Source organism: Oncorhynchus tshawytscha, unplaced genomic scaffold (assembly GCF_018296145.1).
Source record: "Oncorhynchus tshawytscha isolate Ot180627B unplaced genomic scaffold, Otsh_v2.0 Un_scaffold_1528_pilon_pilon, whole genome shotgun sequence".
In the NCBI taxonomy this organism is placed as follows: Eukaryota; Metazoa; Chordata; class Actinopteri; order Salmoniformes; family Salmonidae; genus Oncorhynchus; species Oncorhynchus tshawytscha.
This window is the reverse complement of record NW_024609832.1, coordinates 167314-194644: the sequence shown is the minus strand read 5'-3', so window position 1 is coordinate 194644 and position 27331 is coordinate 167314. Positions and strand designations below refer to the sequence as shown.

The following is a 27331-nucleotide window of genomic DNA, read 5'->3' as shown; positions in this document are numbered from 1 at the left end:
GACCAGGTACAGGAGAGAGTGATCTATGTGTGTGTCCAGGTACAGGAGAGAGTGGTGCTAACAGTGTGTGTTCTATGTGTGTGTTCAGGTACAGGAGAGAGTGATCTATGTGTGTGTCCAGGTACAGGAGAGAGTGGTGCTAACAGTGTGTGTTCTATGTGTGTGTTCAGGTACAGGAGAGAGTCGTGCTAACAGTGGTTGTTCAGGTACAGGAGAGAGTGATGCTAACAGTGTGTGTTCTATGTGTGTGTCCAGGTACAGGAGAGAGTGATGCTAACAGTGGGTGTTCTATGTGTGTGTTCAGGTACAGGAGAGAGTGATGCCAACAGTGGGTGTTCTATGTGTGTGTTCAGGTACAGGAGAGAGTGATGCTAACAGTGGGTGTTCTATGTGTGTGACCAGGTACAGGAGAGAGTGATGCTAACAGTGGGTGTTCTATGTGTGTGTTCAGGTACAGGAGAGAGTGATGCTAACAGTGGGTGTTCTATGTGTGTGACCAGGTACAGGAGAGAGTGGGAAGAGTACATTCATCAAGCAGATGAGGATCATCCATGGGGCGGGCTACACAGAGGAGGACAAGAGGGGTTTCATCAGGCTGGTGTACCAGAACATCTTCACCTCCATGCAGTCTATGATCAAAGCCACAGAGAACCTCAAGATCCCCTTCAAATACGAACAGAACCGGGTAGGATGTACTAACACAATCACAAAAAACCAATACCTTCTACACACAACCAGAATTAGCTTGGTCAGAACGCATCCACAGTCTCTCACTCTTCCCTCCTCTCTCTTTCTCTCTATCGCTCTCTCTTTCTTTCTGTCTCTCTGTCTGTTTCTCCCCTCCCTCCCCAGTCTAATGCCATGTTAGTGAAGGAGGTGGACATAGAGAAGATCTGTGGTTTCGACCAGCCCTACATTAGCGCCATCAAGACCCTGTGGGCCGACCCTGGGATACAGGAGGCCTACGACAGACGCAGGGAATACCAGCTATCAGACTCCACTAAATAGTATGTCCTGGTGTGTCTCTGTGTGTAAGAGGTTGTTCGGGTCGGGGAGGGGTGGGTGTGAGCGCACTTGGATGTGTGTGTTGGGGTTAAGGCATTTTGCGTGTGGGTTTTTGTGTGTGTGTGTGGTTCACTGCAGTGCCTCTCGACAGGTTGCCACCACTCCAGAGAGCTGATGGATAGAAATAGAGTGAGAGACTGGCTCTCACTCACACACACACACAGTGCTTTTGGAAAGTATTCAGACCCCTTCACTTTTTCCACGTATAGTTACGTTATAAGCCTTATTTTAAAATACAAATGTATACCTGTATTTGGAGTTTCTCCCCATTCTTTTCTGCAGATCCTTTCAAGCTCTGTCAGGTTGGATGGGGAGCGTCGCTGCACAGATATTTTCAGGAGAACATCTCCAGAGATGTTCGATCAGGTTCAAGTCCGGGCTCTGGCTGGGCCACTCAAGGACATTGAGATTTGTCCCGAAGCCATGTGTCTTCGGGACACTCTTGGCTCTGTGCTTAGGGTCGTTATCCTGTTGGAAGGTGAACCTTTGCCCCAGTCTGAGGTCCTGAGCGCTCTGGAGCAGGTTTTCTTCAAGGATCTCTCTGTACTTTGCTCCGTTCATCTTTCCCTTGATCCTTACTAGTCTCCTAGTCCCTGCCGCATAAAAACATCCCCACAGCATGATGCTGCCACCACCATGCTTCACTGTATGTATGGTATTGGCCAGGTGTGAGCAGTACCTGGTTTCCTCCAGATGTGAAGCTTGGCATATAGGCCAATGTGTTCAATCTTGGTTTCATCAGACCAGAGAATCTTGTTTCTCATGGTCTGAGAGTTCTTTAGGTGCCTTTTGGCCAACTCCATGCGGGCTGTTATGTGCCTTTTTACTTAGGCGTGGCTTCCGTCTGGCCACTTTAACATACAGGCCTGATTGGTGGAGTGCTGCAGAGATGGTGTCCTTCTGGAAGGTTCTCCCATCTCCACAGAGGAACTCTATAGCTCTGTCAGAGTGACCATTGGGTTCTTGGTCACCTCCCTGACCAAGGCTCTTCTCCCCCGATTACTCAGTTTGGCCAGGTGGCCAGCTCTAGGAAGAGTTGGTGGTTCCAAACTTCTTCCATTCAAGAATGATGGAGGCCACTGTGTTCTTGGACCTTCAATGCTGCAGACATTTGTTGGTACCCTTCCCCAGATCTGTGCCTCGACACTTTCCTGAGCTCAATTTTGAGTCTCATAGCAAAGGGTCTGAATACTTATGTAAATAAGGTATTTCTGTTTTTTTAAAAGCCTGTTTTCGCTTTGTCATTATGGGGTGTTGTGTGTAGATTGATTGAGGATTTTTTTCCCATTTGAGAATAAGGCTGTAACGTAACAAAATGTGGAAAAGATCAATGGGTCTGAATACTTTCTGAATGCACTGCACACACACACACACACACACACACACACACACACACACACACACACACACACACACACACACTACAGTTCATACACTCCTCTCTCCACCCCTCACACTCAGCTAATTGAAAGCTAATATTGAACTTACACCATTGCTTTACCTTCTAAAGGTTCTGGAAATAATTCTCCAGTACTTATTCTTCAATAAAATGACTACTACACACACATTTACCATTTGCACAATCTATTGCTGACATTTAAGTCAAGTCAAACCTTGGAATATAGTGAATCGTGTGTGTGAGCGTAATGTTGATCTTTGATTCATGGTTGATTGCCTGTTAATGTTATGAGAGGACACCATCTCTGCTGACACCCAGCTAATTGGACGTGAGGACCTTGATAAGCTGAAATGGGGGTGTTTGAGTTGGACTGGGATGAGAAAACAAACGCCTGCACACCCCAGGGCATCTCCAGGACCAGGGCTGAAGAATCGCTCCCAACGCTGCCCCCTGTCAAAAACCCTGTTGTATTACAGCTAATCAGTCTCTTCTGCCCTTTGTGTGTGTGCGTGTGTGTATGCGTGTGTGTGTGCGTGTGTGTGTTACATGCTGACCACAGTGCTCACGTTGCGAGCATTGCAAAATAAATGTACACATACAGTCGTGGCCAAAAGTTTTGAGAATGACACAAATATACATTTTCACAAAGTCTGCTGCCTCAGTTTGTATGATGGCAATTTGCATATACTCCAGAATGTTATGAAAAGTGATCAGATGAATTGCAATTAATTGCAAAGTCCCTCTTTGCCATGCAAATGAACTGAATCCCCAAAAAACATTTCCACTGCATTTCAGCCCTGCCACAAAAGGACCAGCTGACATGTCAGTGATTCTCTCGTTAACACAGGTGTGAATGTTGACGAGGACAAGGCTGGAGATCAGGTCATGCTGATTGAGTTTGAATAACAGACTGGAAGCTTCAAAAGGAGGATGGTGCTTGGAATCATTGTTCTTCCTCTGTCAACCATGGTTACCTGCAAGGAAACACGTGCCATCCTCATTGCTTTGCACAAAAAGGGCTTCACAGGCAAGGATATTGCTGCCTGTAAGATTGCACCTAAATCAACCATTTATCGGATCATCAAGAACTGCAAGGAGAGTGGTTCAATTGTTGTGAAGAAGGTTTCAGGGCGCCCAAGAGTCCAGCAAGCACCAGGACAGTCTCCTAAAGTTGATTCAGCTGTGGGATTGGGGCACCACCATACAGAGCTTGCTCAGGAATGGCAGCAGGCAGGTGTGAGTGCATCTGCACGCACAGTGAGGAGAAGACTTTTGGAGGATGGCCTGGTGTCAAGAAGAGCAGCAAAGAAGCCACTTCTCTCCAGAAAAAAACATCAGGGACAGACTGATATTCTGCAAAAGGTACAGGGATTGGCCTGCTGAGGACTGGGGTAAAGTCATTTTCTCTGAATCCCCTTTCCGATTGTTTGGGGCATCTGGGGAAAAAAGCTTGTCCGGAGAAGACAAGGTGAGCGCTACCATCAGTCCTGTGTCATGCCAACAGTAAAGCATCCTGAGACCATTCATGTTTGGGGTTGCTTCTCAGCCAAGGGAGTGGGCTCACTCACAATTTTGCCTAAGAACACAGCCATGAATAAAGAATGGTTCCAACACATCCTCAGAGAGCAACTTCTCCCAACCATCCAGGAATAGTTTGGTGACGAACAATTCCTTTTCCAGCATGATGGAGCACCTTGCCATAAGGCAAAGTGATAACTAAGTGGCTCGGGGAACAAAATATCTGTATTTTGGGTCCATGGCCAGGATACTCCCCAGACCTTAATCCCATTGAGAACTTGTGGTCAATCCTCAAGAGGCGGGTGGACAAACACAAACCCACACATTCTGACAAAGTCCAAGCATTAATTATGCAAGAATGGGCTGCCATCAGTCAGGATGTGGCCCAGAAGTTAATTGACAGCAATGCCAGGGCGGATTGCAGAGGTCTTGAAAAAGAAGGGTCAACACTGCAAATATTGACTCTCTGCATCAACTTCATGTAATTGTCAATAAAAGTCTTTGTGACTTATGAAATGCTTGTACTTATACTTCAGTTTTCCATAGTAACATCTGACAAAAATATCTAAAGACACTGAAGCAGCAAACTTTGGAAATTAATATTTGTGTCATTCTCAAAACTTTTGGCAACGACTGTACATGTTAGTCAATGATTGCACCCACACTGCTTGCGGGCGTCAACGAGCGTCTGCTTAGCCAGGCGCTAAAATAGAACTTGGTTCTATTTGTGACGCTTGACGCGCTGCAAGACCCGCCTCTCCCAGCTCCTCATTGGTTTTTAGGAGCATATACCCACGTGGGCGATTGAAGGATGAACTGAGGTCCACAGTCCAGTTGGTGGTGGTAATGCACCTTTAAAGTTGGTTGCCAACCGCCATATAAAGTCAAAGGAGAAGAAGAAACTTGAAGGAGGAGAGATTACCAGAATCAAACTCTGTTTACCCTTTTATCTGTGGATTCATTGTTGGAGTAGAGGACCTTGTGCATTTCAGGTCAAATAACAACCCGATGTTTATATAATGCTTATCGACCTGTGCCCAAATTAATATAGTTGGTTCAGAGTTTGTTTTGATATTTCAACCTGCGTGTCCTGATCGCGTCTGGTGTGGGTGGACAAAATCAACAAGCACGTGATGGCGCACAAACGAGCAGTCTGGTCAGCATGTTGGTGTGTATGTGCAGCCATCCAGTTACTTTAGTGATAGACTGTGTGTCTGTGTGTGTCTGCAGTTACCTTAGTGATATAGACCGCGTCACCGCGGAGGGATATGTTCCTACTCAGCAGGATGTGCTTCGTGTCCGGGTCCCCACCACGGGAATCATAGAGTACCCGTTTGACCTGGAGAACTGCATCTTCAGGTACCGTCACGGTACTGCAGCGAGGGACTGCTGCCTCTGCTGCTGCCACCGACGTCCTCACTATGTCACTGTCCTGCAACACACTGACACACACACACACACACACCCAGGTCCCCACATAGCACCTCTCTGAGACTGGGCCCACTCAGGACAACCCAACTGTTATGCAATCGTTGCAGAACCCCAAACTAGAAATTATGCGAAATAGCATCAAAATGGCTTGTTGTGTTGATGCAAAAATGGCTACAACTAAACTAAAGCCTTTTATTGTGAAGGTAAAGACCTGAAACGGCCGTTCTCAGAGTTGCTTTGGGGGGTGAGTGGGTCTGTGTATGGGGCTCGGGGTGGTGGTAGAAGCCTAATATGGACCAACACTACTGTTCTAGACTTGGTACGGTCGCCCAAGCCTTCCACACTGGACTGATCCACCTTCTCTGGATTGGTAGGGGGGTGTGGCGGTAATGCTTACTGTCTACCGTGCTTTATATGATTGTGGTCTGTCTCTTTCTGTCTCTCTTTCTTTCTCCCTCGGTTTGTAGCTATCTAACTGATCTGGACCGTATCTCAGACAACAACTATCTGCCCACACAGCAAGATGTTCTGAGGGTGCGAATCCCCACCACCGGCATCATAGAGTACCCCTTCGACTTGTCAAGCATCATTTTCAGGTAGACAATGCTAGCGTGCTAACTTTAGCCTAGCAGACACGTCATAGTCAGGTGGAGTTGCTAACATTAGCCTAGCAAATACATCATTTTCAGATGGACAATGCTAACGTGCTAACATGAGCCTAGCAAAAGCATCAGTCAGGTGGCGCAACTAACGTCAGCTTAGAAAAAGCATCCTTTTCAAGTAGAAGAGGCTAAGGTGCTAACATTAGCCTAGCAAATGCATCATTCAGGAAGGGGATGCTAGCACCCGCATCAGTGCCCTTGTGCAGTCATGTTAACCAGTGAATCATCCCTTGGTCCTGCTCCATTACTTCTTAAAATGCATCCTCCTTTTCTCAAAGTAATCACCGCTTTGGCATGAGAGCATCGGTGAAAGTTTGAGTCCCACATTAAGCTTTCACCAATCCAGTCATGTCATTAATTAGTGGTTACTTTAAATTAAGGAAGGATACATTTATCAGTATTTGGACAGGGCATACCGATGTGTGCGTGTACATCTCGCATGTCATGCGCTCTGGTTGTTCCATAACTATCATCTAACTCTTCAATCAGCAGTGGACAGAGCTGTGTTTTATTGTAGGCTTGATCTCCACCATTGATCTCTCTCTCTCTCTCTCTCTCACACACACACACACCCAACCTCTTCCACTCCTACACTCACACACATCCTCGTGAGTCCAAAGTCCTACATTCTGGCGCCCGTCTTTTTAAAATGGGTCACCCTCTTTCTCCTCTCCTCCCCTCTGTTCATCCTGGCAGAGGAAAGGAGGTCGTCCTCTCTCTCTCTCCCAGTGAAGGATGTTATTTCGGGCCTGGGGTCCTGCAGGGCTCTGATTGGCTCTTGGTCTCTGTGGACTGCAGTACCCCATGCTACAGCAGGAGGGCGTTTCATCACAAATTAAATCACATACATTCACTTCTGGAAAAACGGAGAAAAAACCCCCAATTTGTTTAATTCAAAGACAGGACTATGCAAATCTAGGCCTCGAAGACCATAGTACTGCTGGTTGCCTTTTCCCTGGATGTTAAATCATTGATTAAGATCACTGATCACTGAGGTGAACAAGTCTCACCTGGTCTGATTCAGTTCCTGGTACATAATGTAACTTGATCAGACAGAGTAACATTTTACATGACTTAACTTTACTTCTACTTGAAATGTTTAACACAGAAGAACGCTTAACAAAACCTAAAAGACAACCTAGGAGGACAGTGGCAAAGAGAAACGGAAGGAAGAAACCTTGACATGCACACACTCTCACACACACACACACACTCCAGTCAGAACTACTCGGAGGACACACTCCTGTCGTTCACCCAGCAAAGGAATCCCGCCATCAGAGGTGCCTTCTGTATCCTTCCATCTTCTTCCCTTTTTTATTCTCATCCCTTCCTCAGTCTTCATCTGCTCCTCTTTCTCTGTTCCTAGTCCTCTCTCTATCTCCTCTCCCGTTCTCCTCTTTCTCTGTTCCTAGTCCTCTCGCTATCTCCTCTCCCGTTCTCCTCTTTCTCTGTTCCTAGTCCTCTCTCTATCTCCTCTCCCGTTCTCCTCTTTCTCTGTTCCTAGTCCTCTCTCTATCTCCTCTCCCGTTCTCCTCTTTCTCTGTTCCTAGTCCTCTCTCTACCTCCTCTCCCGTTCTCCTCTTTCTCTGTTCCTAGTCCTCTCTCTACCTCCTCTCCCGTTCTCCTCTTTCTCTGTTCCTAGTCCTCTCTCTACCTCCTCTCCCGTTCTCCTCTTTCTCTGTTCCTAGTCCTCTCTCTACCTCCTCTCCCGTTCTCCTCTTTCTCTGTTCCTAGTCCTCTCTCTACCTCCTCTCCCGTTCTCCTCTTTCTCTGTTCCTAGTCCTCTCTCTACCTCCTCTCCCGTTCTCCTCTTTCTCTGTTCCTAGTCCTCTCTCTACCTCCTCTCCCGTTCTCCTCTTTCTCTGTTCCTAGTCCTCTCTCTCTCTCCTCTTTCTCTGTTCCTAGTCCTCTCTCTACCTCCTCTCCCGTTCTCCTCTTTCTCTGTTCCTAGTCCTCTCTCTACCTCCTCTCCCGTTCTCCTCTTTCTCTGTTCCTAGTCCTCTCTCTACCTCCTCTCCTGTTCTCTTTGTTTTGTCTCACCTCCACCAGGGTTGCACAATTGCGCTTGGCTAATGCTTCAGGAACACAGACACACACACTAGGGAACGGTGGGAGAGCTGGTTTGCTTTTTTTGCCCTCCCATCTTGCCACTGGGTGGACTAGGTAGAATTTTCCTCCATCCACTGATCCAAGATCTGATATACCTTCATCCCCCTTATGGTTAATGTTTGGAATTGGGCTAAGGTTTTCTGATCCTAGATCTGAGGTTAGGGGCAACTTGTGGATGGTGATGGGCACCACTCACTCTTTACTGATGATCCATTCACTGGGTAACACTTTATGCATAGATAAGGTTATAAACTGCCTATAACATAGGCCTACATAAACTAAATTATGTAATGATAATAAGCAGTTTAAAGTCAGATCTTCAAGAAGTAAAGTGTTACCTACATTTGTTTCCACACTGTATGTTACTTACAGTACCAGTCAAAAGTTTGGACACAATCATGTAGTAACCAAATCAAAATATATTATATATTTGAGATTCTTCTAAGTAACCACCCTTTTGCCTTGATGACAGCTTTGCAAACTCTTGGCATTGGAATGCTTTTCCAAACGTCTTGGACTTCCCACATATGCTGAGCACTTGTTGGCTGCTTTTCCTTCAATCTGCAGTCCAACTCATCCCCCGAGTGATTGTGGAGGCCAGGTCATCTGATGCAGCACTCCATCACTCTCCTTTGTCAAATAGACTTAGACAGCCTAGAGGTGTTTTTGGGGTCATTTCCTGTTGAAAAACAAATGATAGTCCCACTAAACCCAAACAAGATGGGATGGTGTATTTATGCAGAATGGTGTGGTAGCCATGCTGGTTAAATGTGCCTTGAATTGTAAATAAATCACCGACAGTGTCACCAGCAAAGCAACCCCACACCATCTTGCTTTCCTGTTCTTGAAATGTTCTGCATTGACTGACCTGACCATGTCTTAGAGTAATTATGGACTGTTGTTTCTCTTTGCTTATTTGAGCTGTTCTTGCCATAATATGGATTTGGTCTTTTACGAAATATAGCTATCTTGAGTATACCACCCCTACCTTGTCACACACAACTGATTGGCTCAAACGCATTAAGAAGGAAAGAAATTCCACAGATTAACTTTTAACAAGGCACACTTGTTAGATGAAATGCATTCCAGGTGACTACCTCATGAATCTGGTTGAGAGAATGCCAAGAGTGTGCAAAGCTGTCATTAAGGCAAAGGGAGGCTACATTGAAGAATCTCAAATATAAAATATATTTTGATTTGTTTAACACTTTTTTGGTTACCACACTATTCCATATGTGTTATATCATAGTGTTGATGTCTTCACTATTATTTTACAATGTAGAAAATAGTCAAAATAAAGAACCCTGGAATGAGTAGGTGTGTCCAAACCTTTGACTGGTACTGTATGTCAGTTTATGATCTGGGTGTGTTTTCCACCGTAGGCTTTCCTAACTGGGACCTCTCAGGGCCGTAGATGAGACAGTGAACAAACTGTCCTCCATGTTGCCACCAAACGTTCTCGTTTAGAGTCTCAGTTGAATGGGATTGTCTTGGAACGTTAGGTGCCAAAATGGCGGTCATTAGGATTCTACATCTCAAGTTCACTTTGAACCATCTCAAATTTTCCACCACTCTCTGTATATGTGTGTGGTTTTGGGCTAGGTCTTCATGTGGCTGTTGAATCCATCCATACACTAACTGTAAGTGGAGTTAAATCACAGACATAGAAAATCAATGAGGACTGATTGATACCAACCCTTCTGCATGGGTGGATTCAGGAAGTCATTTTAGAGTTTTTAGACAGTCTTATTAGTTGTTCTACAAACACAGCAACACTTTAACATCTCTTCTCTCTCATCCTCCGTGTCCTGGCACCTCTCCTCCCGCCGTCCATGCCACAGGATGGTGGATGTAGGGGGTCAAAGGTCAGAGAGGAGGAAGTGGATCCACTGTTTTGAGAACGTCACTTCCATCATGTTCCTGGTAGCCCTCAGCGAGTACGACCAAGTCCTGGTGGAGTCTGACAACGAGGTGTGTACACACACACTAGGGAAAGGTGGGAGAGATGTTTCGCCTTTTTGTCTTCCCGGTTTCCCATAGTGAAACATTGGTGAACTAGGTAGAATTTGACTCTTTCCAGTGATCCAGGGTCTGATATGCCTTTATCCCCTAATGGTTTGTTTTTGGAGTTGGGGTTAGGTAATCTGATCCTAGATCTGTGGTTATCATGTCAAAGATACCACACACTCGCCGCACACATCACGGCACACACACATCAAACACCCTTACTAACTGTCCTCTGTCCCTCTGTCAGAACCGTATGGAGGAGAGTAAGGCGTTGTTTAGGACCATCATCACCTACCCCTGGTTCCAGAACTCCTCAGTCATCCTGTTCCTCAACAAGAAGGATCTGCTGGAGGAGAAGATCTCATACTCCCACCTGGTCGACTACTTCCCTGAGTTTGATGGTGTGTGTGTGTGTGTCTGTCTACAGTTACCTTAGTGATATACCGTGTCTCTGATGGTTTCTGACTACCGTGATGCGGGATTGACTGTGTGTGTGCCCCAGGTCCCCAGCGAGATGCCCAGGCGGGCCGGGAGTTTATCCTGAAGATGTTTGTGGACCTGAACCCGGATAGCGACAAGATCATCTACTCCCACTTCACCTGCGCCACGGACACCGAGAACATCCGCTTCGTCTTCGCTGCCGTCAAAGACACCATCCTGCAGCTCAACCTCAAAGAATACAACCTGGTCTGAGAGACTCTTGCACGCAAACACACCTACTTCCCAGTTGCACAGCTTAGCCTACATACACACACTTATGAAGCTTACTCACACCTACAAATCTAGTTGATCTTTCCCCCTCCTGCTTTTCACTCCAGCGATTTAAGACCCCCTCTTCCTATATCTCTCCTCCCATTCGCTCTCTCATTCCTTCCCTATTTTCTATCCTTTTGCCATAAGCCTGTCCTCTCCCTCGTTCTCAGCAGCTTGTCAGTCTCCTCTTCTCCACACACATGCCATGACTACGGGAGGGGACAATTGTGTGTGTGTGCGTGTGTGTGAAGGTGAGGAAGAGGACCAGTGCGGTCAGTGAACTGTGGGTCTTTAACCCTTAAACCCTCAGTCAACTGACCTGAGATCACATCCTCTGATTGGTGGAAGGAGTGACCCAACCGCACTCTATAAGGGAGGGGCTATAGACTGGTAGGGGGGTGGAGACGATGAGGTAACTGAAGGAAGCCACCAGGACGCGAGCAGGAAGTGATGTCACACAGAAGTGAGGGGGCAGACCAAGGATTCTGTTTCCACCTCGCATCGATGAATGTATACTCTAAGTGAGCATCGCAAACGCAAAAAAATATAATTAAGTATGTTATAAAGTAATTACGTATGTAGACAAATTACACTAAGACTGAAAGCACCAGAGGGAGAGGAAAAAGCAAATCGATTAAATCTGTGTATCGCTGAGCTTTTTTACAAGTAGTTTTTAATAATAGTAACTTGTTGCTATGTCAACTTCTATCCGACGACTAAGAAGTCGTTTGAAAAGTTATAGAAGCAGTTAACAAAACAAGATCTTGTATTTAAAAAATTTGCAAAATAGCCAAAATATCACAAAAACAAGGTGGTAATCAGAAACGGACTAATTTTATCCTTTACAGACGGTTGTGGTTGTTCATGTTTAGGTTTGATCACATCGCTTCCCTCCTTCACTGGTTTACTAACTGATAGATCGAAACCTTCCGTTTGACATCCGCAGTACCACGTTCTGTTTGATACACGCCACATTAAGATTACCGAACATCCGATACTTGCTACTATGTTCTGATTGGACAGTCGCTGAGGGGGAGGGAGTCACGTATGGATATGATGTCATCACTGTACGGTACATCAGTCTGTGAAAGAATGACATCACGTGTTAAGTCGCCCAGCGACCCAATTAGATGTGCTCTGGAGATTCTGGGCAATCCATCCCCACAAATGACACGGTGGCATCCATTATCCAAGACACACAGGAAGCTTTATGTTGTTTACCTTTTTTTTTACTGTATAGACACTTTTGTTTGTTGATGAGAGGTGGTTGTTGATTGGTGGGAGCAGGAGACATAAGATCCTGTCTCCCAGATAGACAGGCAAGCATACTCTGAAGTCAAAAAGTTATTGTTTATGTATATTTCTGTTTGTAAATACATGTACACAGAAACGCTCCTGTACAAAAACACTCTGTGGTACAGTACACCATCTTTGGCAACAAAAAAAAAAATAGAAGAAAATCCCATTTTTTTCCTTTTCAATAGTGTACTGTTTTTGTTTTCCTATGAATTTACTAGTATTTATACTGTGATTCTGGATTTTTTTTATTATTGATAATCAGTTGATTATAAGAGGACTACACACACAGAGGGCTGCAGTGAGAGGAAAGGAACGGTCTCAGAACGGAGGTTCTAAACCATCAGGAGCCTTCTATTCTAGAACATTCTAGATTCTCGGCTCTCCTCTGCAGCTTCTCCCTACTAACACTAGAGCAGATTAGTTATTCACAATATGTTGACAAAATACATGATATTAAAAGAGTAACTAAATAAAGTTTTAATTTTTTTTTTTTAATTTATCTAATAATTTATGGAACCAGGTTTGAAGGTGTTGATAATTTGACTGCTTTTGTTTCTATCATGTTGAAATGCGGTCGGGGCTAGACTTGAGTCTAATCTGCTGTAACAAAACAAACGTCTACTATAGTATGTACTAAATCTCTGCTTTCTTTTTTCTCTTAAGACAATTCCAGATGTACTTTGCCATTCTATCTATATCCATGTAAAATGCTATGGTTTTCTTCTCACATTAAGTCACTTTGTTTCGTTTCATTGATGAAAACTTGTATTTCTCCTCTTGGGTTTCTAATAGGCACAGCTCTGTAACTGCATACATAGGAAATGTACCATATGAACGTAGGTGAATTTTTATAACCAGTGATTGGAGACCAGTACGGTCTATGCTTGCTCTGTCGTTGTAATTTAAACACAGTTTGCGTTGTCGTTGGTTTGAGTTGTTTTAGTTCAAGTTCCGAGGCTTGCTTTGATAGAACCAGTGACGTTGCAGATCTACTTTTGAACCTCTTTCTACAGGCAACTTTTTCTTCATTATTCTCATTAAGGGCTATCGCCATGCATCAGACAGGCAGGCAGATGGGGGAGAGAACTAGTAAAGGACAGGGCTCAATTCGGTTTTCAATTCATGAGGTGACTGGAAATTCAATGAGTGAATTGTTAGAAAGCGATGGGCAGGAGAGGACAAGAGGACAGAACGCAACCGTGTACCCAAGGGCTGCAGTCTTGCTGTTTGTTTTCTGTTGCCTTCTAACCAAAAAACGGATTTCTACCTGTGAAATCAGGTGTTTGCAATCTCCAGCCGATTGGTAACATTCATTGATCAAGTAAATGCCGGGGAGAAATGAAAACCAGCAGGAATGCAGACTTCGAAGCACTTGGTTGTGCACCCCTGGTTTTAGGTTCACAGTCAACTAAGCCATTCACTCGAGTGTTTGTGGGGATCATTTTGTTCAACAAAGACCGTGTGTGAATGCAGCTGTGGTAGGATACATGACCAACACTACCATTCATTTTTTACTTTCTCTTTCTCTGGATCAACAGTGGACCACACAAGCTTCCAGCTCCGAATGAGGGAATCTGTCAAACCCCAAGTTCCCTACTTCACTGTTTGATGCGTGATCGTGGATCAGCTTTACCCTCCCTCAATGCTAACCTTAAAGGCCCAGTGCAGTCAAATGTGAATTTCCTGTGTTTTGTATAGATTTCCACACTGAGGTTGGAATAATACTGTGAAAATGGTGATAATGCTATTTTAGTGTAAGAGCTGTTTGAAAAGACCACCTGAAATTTCTGCCTGTTTTGGTGGGTTTGAGTTTTGGTTTGTCTGTTTGATATCACCATGCGGTAAATTAGTTAATAAACCACTTTTTTTAAACGTTTCAAACCTCTACCAATAACAGCTAGTTTTCAGTTTTCCCCTCGCCATTCAGACCACCACTTCCAGACAGTCCTAGCAAAATTCTTGCTTGAGAAATTACTCTTGCTAAGAAGCTGTTTAAAAAATATATATATATATTTTGAGTAAAAACAATCACATTAGGGTACTTAATTGTTACCCAGAAATTACTTGATTTTGAGGTAAAAACGTCTGCATTGGGCCTTTTATCCATTTAAGGGGGGACGCAAAACTGACCTTAGATCAGTGTTAAGGGGAACTGTCCTACTGCTAGTTTTACCATCCGGGGGTGTGCTTTGTGCCTGTTGAGGAGATTTTGCACATTGTCATTAGACACTCCTGCAGTAGAGGCGGGGTGTTAAACCAGGTGTTAAAATTATATTCCAAGTTAAAGCATAGCTGCGCAACACACAGCTCTAGCACACCTGTGCAGACTTTTGTTCCATACCAGCACTAACACCCCAGTCAACTGATTGAGAACTAATCATGGTCTTGAATTTAGACCGCAACTAGTTGAACCAAGTGTGTTAGTGTTGTACTGGAACTAAAGCCTGCACACTGCAGCCAGTATTCGAGGATGTTCTCCAAGTATGACATGCAGTATTTAATTCAGTGTTGACCTGCCCACAAACAATGTGTTGAATACAACTCGCATACCAAACAGACAAGCACTTGGGCTCCTGTACTGCCTCCACAATGAAGGGTGAAAACAGCCCTAACTACAATCATCTGACTTGGTGATTAATCAGTCATATTTATAGGAAACACTACTAATCTCTTGTTTTCCACTTCCTGTGGGTTATAATTGGTTGGCTCTCCTGAAGTGTCTGCACATTAGGGCCCAGAGTTGTTCCTAGGCTGTAACTAGGACCCAGAGTTTTACCTGGTCAGATTAACATGGACATGGTGCATATTGAGAACTTAGCTTGACTTCTTTCCTTTAAATATTTTTTGTAAGATAAAAAAAATATTACCGGAACACTATTGTATTTAGGACCACTTGATTTATTTTTTAATCTAAGGAAACCTGAGGGTTAAATGTTTTAGTTGGTGTATAAAATATACAATGCTGTTTTTGTTTTTCTTTATTTTGTATGTAAACCAAATGTAAATGATGTATTATACTGTGTGCCAACCCAACTTTCTCTAGAGCCAGGCTCTCTCTCTCTCTCTTAAGTGCCAACGCTGACATCATCATCAGGGGACAGCCACTTGGATGGTCCCATTTTTAAGAACACCAGAGACCTAAACACCTGGCATGTTTAACTACGCCACCCCTAACAAAAACTATAAGTACACTTTTTTTTAAATTGTGTAATTATACAATTGCATGTATTTAGTGTTGGGAGGAGGTGAAGGCTCAGAAAAATGTATTGGCTGATGCAGAGACCTTGATGAAAGGGTGGAATCGGTTATTGATTGATCGGTTGGTTATTATGGATTATTGATTTGCATTACTCTCGCCATATTTCTTTTCTTATTTTATGTGTGTTTTCATGCATTTGTTTCAACCACTGTTGCCTGATCCTCATTCAAACATGAACATGATTTATTACGATCATCGTCGCCTTCTAAGAGAGAACATAATGACAAGGTATCTGTTTTAAATTGAAATAAATTTGTTCGTATACTTGCTGATTGTGTGTGTGTGGTTAATGACTAGTCTGGCATATGCCATGTCTAGAAATGACCCAAGCCCTTCTCTTCTAGCCACTATGCACTTGTGTAGTTCTCATAGGATTTGATAAGTAGGCCTTCAAGTGCCTATGGTTCGGAACAACAGGGGTTGTTTCTGGACCTGGCCATTGTTCCATCAAAGAGGGTCTATACAATATGGCTTTTGGGTCTATATAGAGGTTTTCCATCCTCTTGGTGTTATTGAAATGCTGTCATTTCTCAGAATTGTCAGTTGTCATTCTGTGACTTCTGCTAGTGAAATAGATGGGAGTGTCACAGAATAGAAATAATCAGTGATGGATTTATTTCGTCTACATTATGAGGATCATGATTACGAAGTTATGGGATTGGGGTTATTATACATTAAATGAGAAGGCTATTGTTATGAGTGTTAGGGAACCACCACATCTCACACTTGCGTGCATCATTAGGGGACAGTTCTGCACACCTTCCACCGGGGGCACACGGCAGCAGCAACACTTCCGCAAACTGTAATTTTATACATTTGACATCTAAAATGGGCCTTCGGAGCGCCACCTCATTCTCTCATCACATGCAACGCCCGCTCATCGATGACTCGTACATTTTGTAGCGCAAGGGGTGGTTTCAGCTAGTAGTGAAGGCTTGTGTGTGGACATTAGCTAGCCAGCTAATGGTAGCTAGCTAACACATTGTGGAATTGAAGACGCTTTTCAAGAACAGATTTTCGACACGATTGCCCCACTTGACAGCTATAATATCTACGAGGAATTGGACAATATACAAATCTGCAACCTAAACTTACGTTGGCTCGCTTCTCTGCTAAGATTTGCTAGCTAACAAGAAAGGATATTGCTGTGACTTAGTCAACATCTACCTAGCCCAGGTTTATTTTAAGATTCTTCAATCGGTGCCATATTATCTAACGTTGCACGTCTTGGTGTTCAGCCTCTTTTGGTGCCATTTGTTCATTTTTTGACAAGGGACCAAATCAAAACCAACGCTAGCTAGCCAACAACGTTGGAGAAAAAACAATCACGACGTGAGACCGGGTAACTGGTGTCCTAGATAACGTTAAGATAAATAGCTAGCCAGCTAACGTTAACGTAGCTGTCTGGGAAAAAAAACAAGGGAAGACGCTATAGTTGTCCAAAAACGGGGTCTAGATATTTTTATCCTGGTTGCTGAGGAACACCGATAAATCCATTGACATGATGTTTCCACAATCAAGACACTCGGTAAGTAGCTAACGTTAGCATAACTAGCTAGATGATAGCTAAATTCCAGCTATTCTAGCTAGCTACATAAGCAATTAAGCTTTTATCCATGTAAGAATAAAGGGGGATATATACGATGGCCGTGGTATGTTTTCATTTGTGTTGTTGATGATGATGGATTCAATCGCTTGTCTGTCACGCGCCCCCGGCATTTGTTTACATTCCAGGCTAGCTCCCACTTAGCTAGCTAACGTTAGCTAACCAATATTACTAACTACAGCGATTTTCATTAAGCTTTGGAAATGGATGTTTACCTTTTAGCCAGTCTATAATATTACACTAAACGTTTGCCACTCATTAGTAACGTAATGTGAAATATTTAAACATGGATATCTCAGCTATCTAGGTAAAGTGACATGTGCTAATAAAACGTAGCTAACTAGATTGCGGAGACAAATTCGATAACTTTTTTTCTTGACAGTGTTTTAGTCAAACCTAACACGTAAGGGCATGTGGAATTTAAGTCAATTCGTACAATCATAATTAAAAGTTTACTATCAATTGAATCCTCAATCAAGGTGTCTTTTAATTTGGATCCTTGATTACATTAAGTCCCAAGGACTGCCAGCCACTATGCCATCACAACAGAAGTGGATGTAATATACAATAAAATATGCAATTTAGCAGACTCTTTTATTCAAAGCGACTTAATCATGCCCACATTTTATGTGTGTGGCCCAGGGAATCGAGCCTACAACCCTGGCGATGCAAGCACCATGCTCTACCAACTGAGCTATACAGGATGTTGTAGCTATATAACTTAGACCTAAAGGTTTTTTAATTTAATACTGGTGCGCTAATGATGATACCGGTTGGGAAATATGAATGTACACAGTTTGTTATGGTAGGGCCTATTTCTGTGTTTCTTCATTCTCTTTAGCGTCCTACTACCCCCTAGGCCGGGATCCTAGTTCACACAATCAGGGTTTGCCCCTGCATAAACCTGTCCTCTTTCAATTCCAAGGATGACCAGCCCCTCCTGGAGAGCTGTTTCTGTGTGTGCTACTGGGTGTGCAGGCTTTTGCTCTAGCCCTACTCATCACCTCATCAGGACTTTGCTTAGCCAAACCAAGTGTGTTTGTGTAGGGGCTGGAGCAAAAGCATTCACAGTCAGTAAGTCGACAGGATGGTAGTTGTTAGAGCCCTGGTGTAATCTGGGTGGTGGCATCCTTCTACCAGACTGAAGTAGTAAGGCCTTGGTGAGAATCTTAACACTGGATTATGGCTCTGACTCAGCCTGGGGTCATTCTTGTCAGTTGGTCACCTCTGGAAACTCATCTAACCCTGACCATACTCACAGACACACACATCCTCTCAGCCTGCGCTAATACCCCCCCCAGTAAAAGCCCAGAAAAACCCCTGCTGTAAGGTTAATCTCAAATCCCTCTGTTACTGAACATTCAATATCACCCCCATGTATCTCACACACATACACACAGTCCCAAACTGTGCCTGTCCCCTTTCTATCACACACCCATACAGTCCCACATACAGGGGGAGTGAAGAAATGCACACTTCAGTGAGAAGGGTAGGGGATGGAAACGCAGCTTCTCACTGATTGTTGTTATCTTGTTGATTGTCTAACTGTTTTGTTGTTGTTTTGGGGATTCTGACTGTTGTATGTCTGTTATTGTGTTGTCCCCCAGGCTTCCTCCCAGTCCTCCCAGCCTCTCAAGTTCACCACCTCCGACTCCTGCGACCGCATTAAGGACGAGTTTCAGTTCCTACAAGCACAATACCATAGGTAACACTTAAACAAACACGTGCTCAGTCACACACTCAAATACCCACCCACAAACACTCAAGTCACGCACACTGCATGCACTCAGATTCCAACATGCACTCACTCATATACACAGACATGTCCGTAACCAAATGTTGTCATATATCCAATCAGCTTGAAGATGGAGTGTGACAAGCTAGCTAGTGAGAAGTCAGAGATGCAGCGTCATTACATAATGGTGAGTGACATCATCACCTCTTCTTTTACTTTTTGCCTACCTAGGATACACGTTGGCCATTACTGCAATTCTCTCAGATATACAGTACCAGTCAAAGGTTTGGACACACCTACTCATTCCAGGGTTTTTCTTTTATTTATACTATTTTCTACATTGTAGAATAATAGGGAAGACATCAGAACTATGAAAGAACACATATGGAATCATATTAACCAAAAAACGTGTTTTAACAAATCAAAATATATTTTATATTTGAGATTCTTCAAAGTAGCCACCCTTTGCCTTGACAGCTTTGCACACTCTTGGTAGTCACCTGGAATGCATTTCAATTAACAGATGTACCTTGTTAAATGTACATTTTTATGGAATTTCTTTCCTTAATGCGTTTGAGCCAATCAGTTGTGTTGTGACAAGGTGGGGGTGGTATACAGAAGATGGCCCTATTTGGTAAAAGATCTAGTCCATGTTATGGCAAGAATAGCTCAAATAAGCAAAGAGAAACGACAGTCCATTATTTTAAGACATGAAGGTCAGTCAATGCGGAAAATTTCAAGGACTTTGAAAGTTTCTTCAAGTGCAGTCGCAAAAACCATCAAGCGCTATGATGAAACTGGCTCTCATGAGGACCGCCACGGGAAAGGAAGACCCAGAGTTACCTCTGCTGCAGAGGATAAGTTCATTAGAGTTAACTGCACCTCAGACTGCAGCCCAAATAAATGCTTCACAGAGTTCAAGTAACAGACACATCTCAACATCAACTGTTCAGAGGAGACTGCGGGAATCAGGCCTTCATGGTTGAATTTCTGCAAAGAAACCACTACTAAAGGACACCAACAAGAAGAGACTTGCTTGGGCCAAGAAACATTAGCAATGGACATTAGATCGGTGGAAATCTGTCCTTTGGTCTGACTGGCGATTTTTGGTTCCAACTGCCGTGTTTTTGTGAGACGCAGAGTAGGTAAACGGATGATCTCCGCCTGTGTGGTTCCCACAGTGAAGCATGGAGGTGGTGTGATGGTATGGGGGTGCTTTGCTGGTGACACTGTGATTTATTTACAATTCAATGCACACTTAACCAGCATGGCTACCACAGCATTCTGCAGCGATACGCCATCCCATCTGGTTTGTGCTTAGTGAGACTCATTTGTTTTTCAACAGGACAATGGCTCAACACACCACTAGGCTGTGTAAGAACTATTTGACCAATAAGGAGAGTGATGGACTGCTGCATCAGATGACCTGGCATCCACAATCACCCGACCTCAACCCAATTATGATGGTTTGGGATGAGTTGGACCGCAGAGTGAAGGAAAAGCATCCAACATGTGCTCAGCATATGTAGGAACTCCTTCAAGATTGTTGGAAAAGCATTCCTCATGAAGCTGGTTGAGAAAATGCCAAGTGTGCAAATCTGTCAAGGCAAAGAGTGGCTACTTTGAAGAATCTAAAATATACAATATATTTTGATTCAACACTTTTTTTGGGGGTACTACATGATTCCATATGGGTTATTTCATAGTTTGTCTTCACTATTCTACAATGTAGAGAATTGTAAAAATAAAGAACCCCTTGAATGAGTAGGTGTGTCCAAACTTTTGACTGGTACTGTACACAAGTGTATTGGGGGCTAGGGATTGATTGGAATTCTGCAGTATGTTAGTGTTACGTCACAAACTCCCAAATCTTCTTTTTGCAGTACTACGAGATGTCTTATGGACTGAACATTGAAATGCACAAACAGGTAGCTGATTTTCTCTCTCTTTCCCCCTCTTCTCTCTCTGTCTGATACTGTGTTGTATGGTAAAGCCAGTGTTTTATTCGGACCATAGAGATCTTTAGAGGACGCAACGTTGCATCTTTCCCATTATGGCATCTGTGAGAGCATTGGCACCATTGAGGCCATCTCCATTTTGAAGTAGTACATTCTTCTACTACTCCTGAGTTGGTTAACAAACTGAAAGGGTGCACACGGCCACCTAAAGTGTTGTTTTCAACTGGTATACAGCCAAGGTCGGCGATTTACTGCCATCTGCAGTTGAGGAATGTTTCCTCACGAGTATAAATTATTGGCTGATCCCTACCGATAATCTGGATGGAATTATGTGATTCTTCCTTAACCCATAGGAAGTACCACTCAGTTAACTACTTCAAAATGGTGAGTGACCTCAATGGTGCTGCCCATGCTAAAATGTGCTTTGGGCACTAGAAACCTCTATCTCTATGATTCTGACTGTCTGTCTGTCTCTTCTCCCCAGGCTGAGATCGTGAAGAGACTAAATGGGATCTGTGCTCAGGTGCTCCCCTACCTATCTCAAGAGGTATTACACTCTCCTCTCTACACATACTTTTCCTTAGGATAACATAATCCCATATCAACGTGCTGTACAATCTCAATCTATTTAATTCTGTACAATAGCTAAATGTGTTTGGATGTGTGTGTTGCAGCATCAGCAGCAGGTCCTAGGGGCCATAGAGAGAGCCAAGCAGGTCACTCCTCCTGAGATGAACTCTATCATACGGGTAGGCTGGTGTGTGTGTGTGTTAACCGTGCATATGTGACTTGTGTATAAATATGTGTGTATATAACCATGTGTATCTGTCTGTGCGTTTAGCAGCAGCTCCAGGTGCACCAGTTGTCTCAGCTCCAGGGCTTGGGCCTCCCCACGATGGCCCCTCTCCCCATGGGCCTGTCTGCTCCCAGCCTCCCTCCAACCTCCAGCGCCGGACTGATGTCCCTGTCCTCCATCCTGGCCTCGCACTCTCACTCACAGGCAGCACATGCACAGGTAACACACACACCTCACACAGGCAACACACACCTCCAGGGCTCTACAGTGTGACCATTTCACTTGCATATGTGACTAAAAATAAATGTGCGCTAATGGCAAAAGTGAAATATCCAAGTGGGGACTTGTACCCCCAGAACCTATACTGCCGTAGTTGTAGTATTTCTGCTTTTTTTATGGTTGGTAATCGCACGAAGAACTACCAATACCATAATGCAACAGCAGCTCAACGAGCCAATCGTAGCCTAATGTTGTCAGAGGCTGGAACTACCTCAGTAGGCTGGAAACGCAAGCCTTTGAATAGCTACCTTGAGAGGATCTGCATTCGCTTCTGTCAGGAGAAGGATGAAGAGGATCACATTTTATTTTAAAGGTGTACTATGAAGAAATTGCTCCGCTTGGTTGCAAAAATGTTAACCGTTCGCCTCATTTCAGTTTGTGACAAAACAAGCAGGTAGTGTACAGAATCATTGTACAATCTAAACCGCTGTGAAATATATTTTCCATAACCAAACATATTGTATTTTCACTGTTTTGAAGCTGGTGTACAAAACTGAACGTAAAAGACGCAAAAAATAAACTTCAGAACGAGAAGCATAGAAATAGTGGACATAGAACGTATCTACCTCTTCTTAGACTTGCTTTCAATGAGAATTTCAGATCTATAATTCCGCTTTTCTATGTTCATTTGGTGGGCCAGACAAAAAGTTGCATATTGCAGCTTTAAGCGACAAGATCAACAACAGGAGGCCGATGTTTATGCCAGTGATACTGATGTGGCTGAGTCCATGGTCGTCGAGTCACCAGCAACACAAGAAGACAAAGCTTTCACTAGCACTAATAGTGACGTTGGCGCCAACGTTGCTCTGCTAGCCAGTGTCACTGCCAGCGGGAAGCATACAAGAACGTCCTACAATGAGGAAAAAGCTTTCTTCTGGTTAGAGTTTGAATGTGAATGAAAGCTTATGTTTTGCAAGTATTGTAAGGCCGAACCAATACTTGCAAGGCAGCATTCTAGCTTTGTGGTGGGGAATCCTTACTTAAAGGGAAATGTCATAAATCTTTACTTCATATTCAGCACTTTTCTATGTTTTGCAGTCAAAAAGACAGAGGAAGATAAGTGTTTCCAATGACATCATTAACCAATTCTTAGACATTTTAGTATGGAATGCCTACTTGTAATTTTAACCAATTAGGAGTAGGCATTCCATACTAAATTGTCTAAGAATTGGTTGATGTCATTGGAAACACTTATCTTCCTGTCTTTTTGACTACAAAACATAGAAATTCACTGTTTTCACATGTAGTGCTGGAGATGTTGAAACATTGTGAAATAGACACTGTTAACAGATCATTGTGCCAGCCCTAGAGACAATTCAAACACTACCTCAGGCTACCTTTCAATGTGCGCCTGCATTTATGTGTGTGTGCACCTACATTTTTCTATTTAGGCGCACATGTTTTCCTTGTATAAAATGCCAGCGTAGAGCCCTGACATTCAACACCCCCCCACACACACACACACCCCCTAGCAGGTAACACACACAAATGATAGTTCACGGCTCTCTTCCACTCCTTGTGTTTTGTTCTCTGGTCTCTTCCCCACCAGGCTCAGGCCCAGCTGGCTAAAGAAGACAAGGCCAGAGACGCAGCAGAGAGAGAACAGAGGGAAGAGGACGGAGACAAGTCCGACTGATGGTGGAGCGTGGATGGGAAGGAGTGGAGAGAGGGGTGAGACAAGTTGGACTGATGGACAACCAGGCGTGGATCTACTGTGGGAGGGCTAAGGGGAGGGGGGTGGTGAGTTGAGTGTTCATACAGTAGGTGTCACACTGTGGTTCATCTCAGTAACTCTCTGGGCCTCCACTCCATCGCTTCCTTATCCTTCTTTTTCATCTTCTATTATCATCAAATCAGTTCATCACCAAGCCTGTTGGACAGGTCTCCTCTGTCTGACCCCTTCCTCTTTTCCTTTCCTCCTCTGTTCACTATTGCCGCTGACAACCCATTGCCAACAGATACTACCCTGACCTCTAACCCAGAGATGTGGACTCGAGTCACGTGACTTGGACATTTCATGACTTGATACTTGACTTGGCAAAAAGAAACAAACACTTGCCAATTGACATTGACTTGAGCATTTATGACTGGTGACTTTACTTGGACAAGCTATGTGAGTCGAGACTCGGTTTGTCATCTTGCTCACAAGGTAGGCTTCTCTGTCCTTCATATCGGAGTGCTGCAGGTTTTTTGACTTTTGTTCTGTCTTCACCAATCATATTCACGGAAATCACAACTCTCGCAGGCCGGGCACAAAGCACGTCATCTAGCAAAGCGCGCCACTCTCCACTGTCCTGCGGTATTTATTTAGCAAACGTGATAACACATCATTCCCAACAAACAAAAGCAAGAACTCTTAACAGAAATGTTTCAGCAGCCTACACCTAAACTGTATGGGAGGAAAACGAGATGACTTCTCAGTCTGATCAGCTAGTGATTGATAACAACCAGGTGGTAATGTTATGTAGCCTATTTTATAGACCATTTATTTGTGTTAGGAGAAAATGTGACTGATTAAATTTGGTGTCAATTGAATTCAAACTTGGACTGGCTAGGCTGCCTTGACCTTTTCAATCCAAAACTATTAACTGAAATGAATCAAACACTACTGATTTACATGGACTGTGTGAGTTACTTTTGAATTAAAGTTGCAGAGGCCTACACGATGCAAACCTGCATAAAGGAAGCCTAGCCCTGTGAGTTGTATTGTCCAATTGCAATTGTTGTGTCTGTAGAGGAAACCGCTGTTAGTCAGTTTGTAAAACACGTTGGTCCAAAATCATTGCAATGAAATTGGCAAAAGAAACACTTAGCCTTTGACTTGAGGACCCGAAACCCAAAATTAGGGACTTGTGACTTGACTCGACCTGAGCTGTGGGACTTGACTTGGGACTTGCCCGTTATTTCTTGGGACTTGACTCAAAGCTTAAACTTGAGACTTGCAAAATTGTGACTTGGTCCCATCTCAGCTCTAACCCTTTAACCCCTGACCTCTGTTCCTCTTCTCCTAGTAGAAGTTGCCCTTAAGCTCAGATTTAAACAATCAAAACATTACTGACCTTTGATCAGTGTCTAGGGACGACTTCTTCCTGTAGGTCTCTGCTGATTGGCTGCAGAGTTACTGCTAACTCTGCTCACTGATCTCACAGACAGTGTTCTGAAAGGGCCACTTGACTAAGACAGTCAAGTGTAAAAGTCAGGAGCTAGGGTGGGTGTGTGTGTGTGTGTCTGTGTGCAAACTTACGTTTTATTCTTATGAACCACCTTTTCCTATTCTCCCTCCCGCCCCTGTCTGTCCACTCTCTTAACTGACCAAGTCTATGGTCCAGTCCCAAATCAACACCTAGCCCCTAGGCACTTCCCCCCCCCTAGACAGAGGAAGTGTCCAAGGGGTAAGGGTTGATTCTGGATGGGGCCTACATTTTAACGGGAACAAATCTTCACATCAATCATGTTCTCATTCAGATCAGATTCTATTGGTGGAAAGGGAGAGGAATACATTTGCATATGTCGTTCTGTTGGTTAGCATAGCACTTGGAGCTAGAACACAGCTGTAGCGCACTAACCTATAACCTACCCGCAGATGCATAATTGTCTTTCTAATTCGAGGCGATAAGGTTTAGTTCTTCTCCAGGACAGTAGGTGGCAGCAAAGCCAAACCAGACCCATGGCTGTATTCAATCAAACCCCCATTACAGTATTTACAGACTTTATCCCCCCCAATGGGTTAATTAAAATCACAGGACCCTAAAAACCTACTACTGCTGCCAGGTAGACTCCCCTCACAGGTAGATGTCTAAATGTTCAGAATGAGAAGAGCGTTTTTTGGGCTGTAGTTTGTAAACCAAGACACTGTAAACTTTGCTATGGCAGGTTTGATTGAATGTAGAGAGAAACTTGGACATGAATGGTTTGTGTTTCTGTTGTGAAGGGCCCATTTATATATCAATATACATATACTTTTTTAAGCATTTTTGTATGTTTCAAAGCTGCTTTTAGTGTGTATGCGTGTGATGGAAGATGACGTGTCAGTGCAGCGTGTGTATTATGTGATGTGCTATGGAAAGAGGTACTACCCAATATTCCCCCCCTCCTCTCCTGCCCCCTTGACAATGCTGAGGAAATGTCGCCTCCTTGTTGAGCTTTGTAAATGTAATTTTTAAAACTCTTCATTTTTGTCATTGTATGTGAAACTTCATAGGTGTGTACTTGGCGATAATGTATGTCATTTGTGTTATGAAAAACCAATACTTATAGCTTCATTTAACAGACGTGGCGGGGAAATGTCACGTCTAATGTAAACCAACCAAACCGAAACATTGACTACACAACATGACTGAAAGCGCTCGGCAGTAAGGAAATGTCTATGGTGCCTTACAAATAAATGACTCAACGGAGAGACTGTTTCTAGTGGTTTTTGTATTTGTGTGTCTGTATTTGCTTGCATGTGGGTATACTCCAAAGCAGTATCGATGAGTTAGCCAGGTAACTTTGATGAACAACCAGAAATAATTTCTGATTTTCTGGTTTATTAAGAAAGCTTAAATTAATTTACAGATGTATTAACCACATGCATTTCTTCACATGTAATTGTTCAAAATAAAAAGACAAATCAATTTGTCAACAATCTACACAATACTTTGTCAAAGTGGAAGATATATTTTTTTAAAGATTCATAAAAATGTAGTGACAAATAGTTATTACATAAGTATTCAGCTGCCTGAGTCAATACATTTTATAACACCTTTGGCAGTGATTACAGCTGTGAGTCTTCTTGGGTAAGTCTAAGAGCTTTACTCACCTGACTTTACATGTAGGCCTTTGCTGTGTTTCTTTGTATTACATTAGTGCCTTGTTGCATACAAGATGCATGCATTTGTGTTCTGTATGTTTGTGTTCTTTTCACTCAATGTTTTTCTCCCAGCACAGCCATTGAAGCGGTTTTAAAATCACCAATGGCCTCATGGTGACATCCCTGAGCAGTTTCATTCCTGTCCTGCATCTTTGTGTCTGGGTGGTTTCATACATTGTCCACAGCATAATTATGAACTTGACCATGCTTAAAGAGAGATTCTATGTCTGATTTGTTATTGTTACCCATCTGTCAAGCACTGCCCTTCTTGAGGAGGCTTTCAAAGCTCCCTGGTCTTTTGTAGTTTAATCTTTGCTTGAAATTCAAAACTTGACTGTGGGACCTTACAGAGGAAGGGTTAGTCATTAAAAAATCATGACAACCCTTATTTAACACAGAGTCCATGTAACAAGTGATTTGTTAAGCCAAATTTGACTCCTGAACTAATTTAGGCTTGCCTAAACAAAGGTGCTGAATACTTATGAAAGCACTATATTTCAGTTAATAATTTATCCACTTTGACATTAGTCTTATGTAGACTGACAACAAATGACATCTTAATCCCACTTTGTAACACAATGTCAAAAACAATCCAAGGGGTGA

At 43.4% G+C, this 27331-nt stretch overlaps 2 protein-coding genes across 4 annotated transcripts in view; both read left to right on the top strand.

Annotated features, from left to right (window-relative positions):
* Positions 1 to 15769, top strand: part of LOC112235116 (guanine nucleotide-binding protein subunit alpha-11) — a 40024-nt gene extending 24255 nt beyond the window's left edge. The window contains exons 2-7 of one of the 2 annotated variants that reach the window (XM_042319493.1): positions 501 to 685; positions 853 to 1007; positions 5213 to 5341; positions 10026 to 10155; positions 10439 to 10592; positions 10694 to 15769. In XM_042319493.1, the coding sequence (XP_042175427.1) occupies positions 501 to 685; positions 853 to 1007; positions 5213 to 5341; positions 10026 to 10155; positions 10439 to 10592; positions 10694 to 10884 (944 nt within the window). In that variant the 3' untranslated portion in view covers positions 10885 to 15769. Of the gene's footprint in view, positions 1 to 500; positions 686 to 852; positions 1008 to 5212; positions 5342 to 5880; positions 6010 to 10025; positions 10156 to 10438; positions 10593 to 10693 lie in introns of both variants that reach the window. The other variant, XM_042319492.1, reaches the window with a different exon arrangement.
* Positions 15770 to 16282: 513 nt separating this feature from the next.
* On the top strand, positions 16283 to 26275 carry LOC112235114 (TLE family member 5). 2 transcript variants are annotated; one of them, XM_024403504.2, is made up of 8 exons: positions 16283 to 17030; positions 18716 to 18813; positions 18967 to 19030; positions 20727 to 20771; positions 21286 to 21348; positions 21476 to 21550; positions 21643 to 21816; positions 23426 to 26275. In XM_024403504.2, exons 1-8 carry the CDS (start codon positions 17004 to 17006, stop codon positions 23510 to 23512), a joined length of 633 nt encoding a protein of 210 aa, XP_024259272.1. In that variant the 5' UTR covers positions 16283 to 17003; the 3' UTR covers positions 23513 to 26275. The 2 variants fall into 2 exon arrangements, with proteins under 2 accessions (XP_024259272.1, XP_024259273.1); XM_024403505.2 differs by having other exon boundaries at positions 16287 to 17030; positions 21646 to 21816.
* The last annotated feature ends 1056 nt before the right edge of the window (positions 26276 to 27331 follow it).

Coding starts and splice junctions, on each gene's coding strand:
- LOC112235114 (XM_024403504.2), top strand. CDS start 17,004: ATGATGTTTCCACAATCAAGACACTCG. Junction 18,814..18,966: donor CTACAAGCACAATACCATAG/GTAACACTTAAA, acceptor ATATCCAATCAG/CTTGAAGATGGAGTGTGACA. Junction 21,349..21,475: donor TCCCCTACCTATCTCAAGAG/GTATTACACTCT, acceptor TGTGTGTTGCAG/CATCAGCAGCAGGTCCTAGG.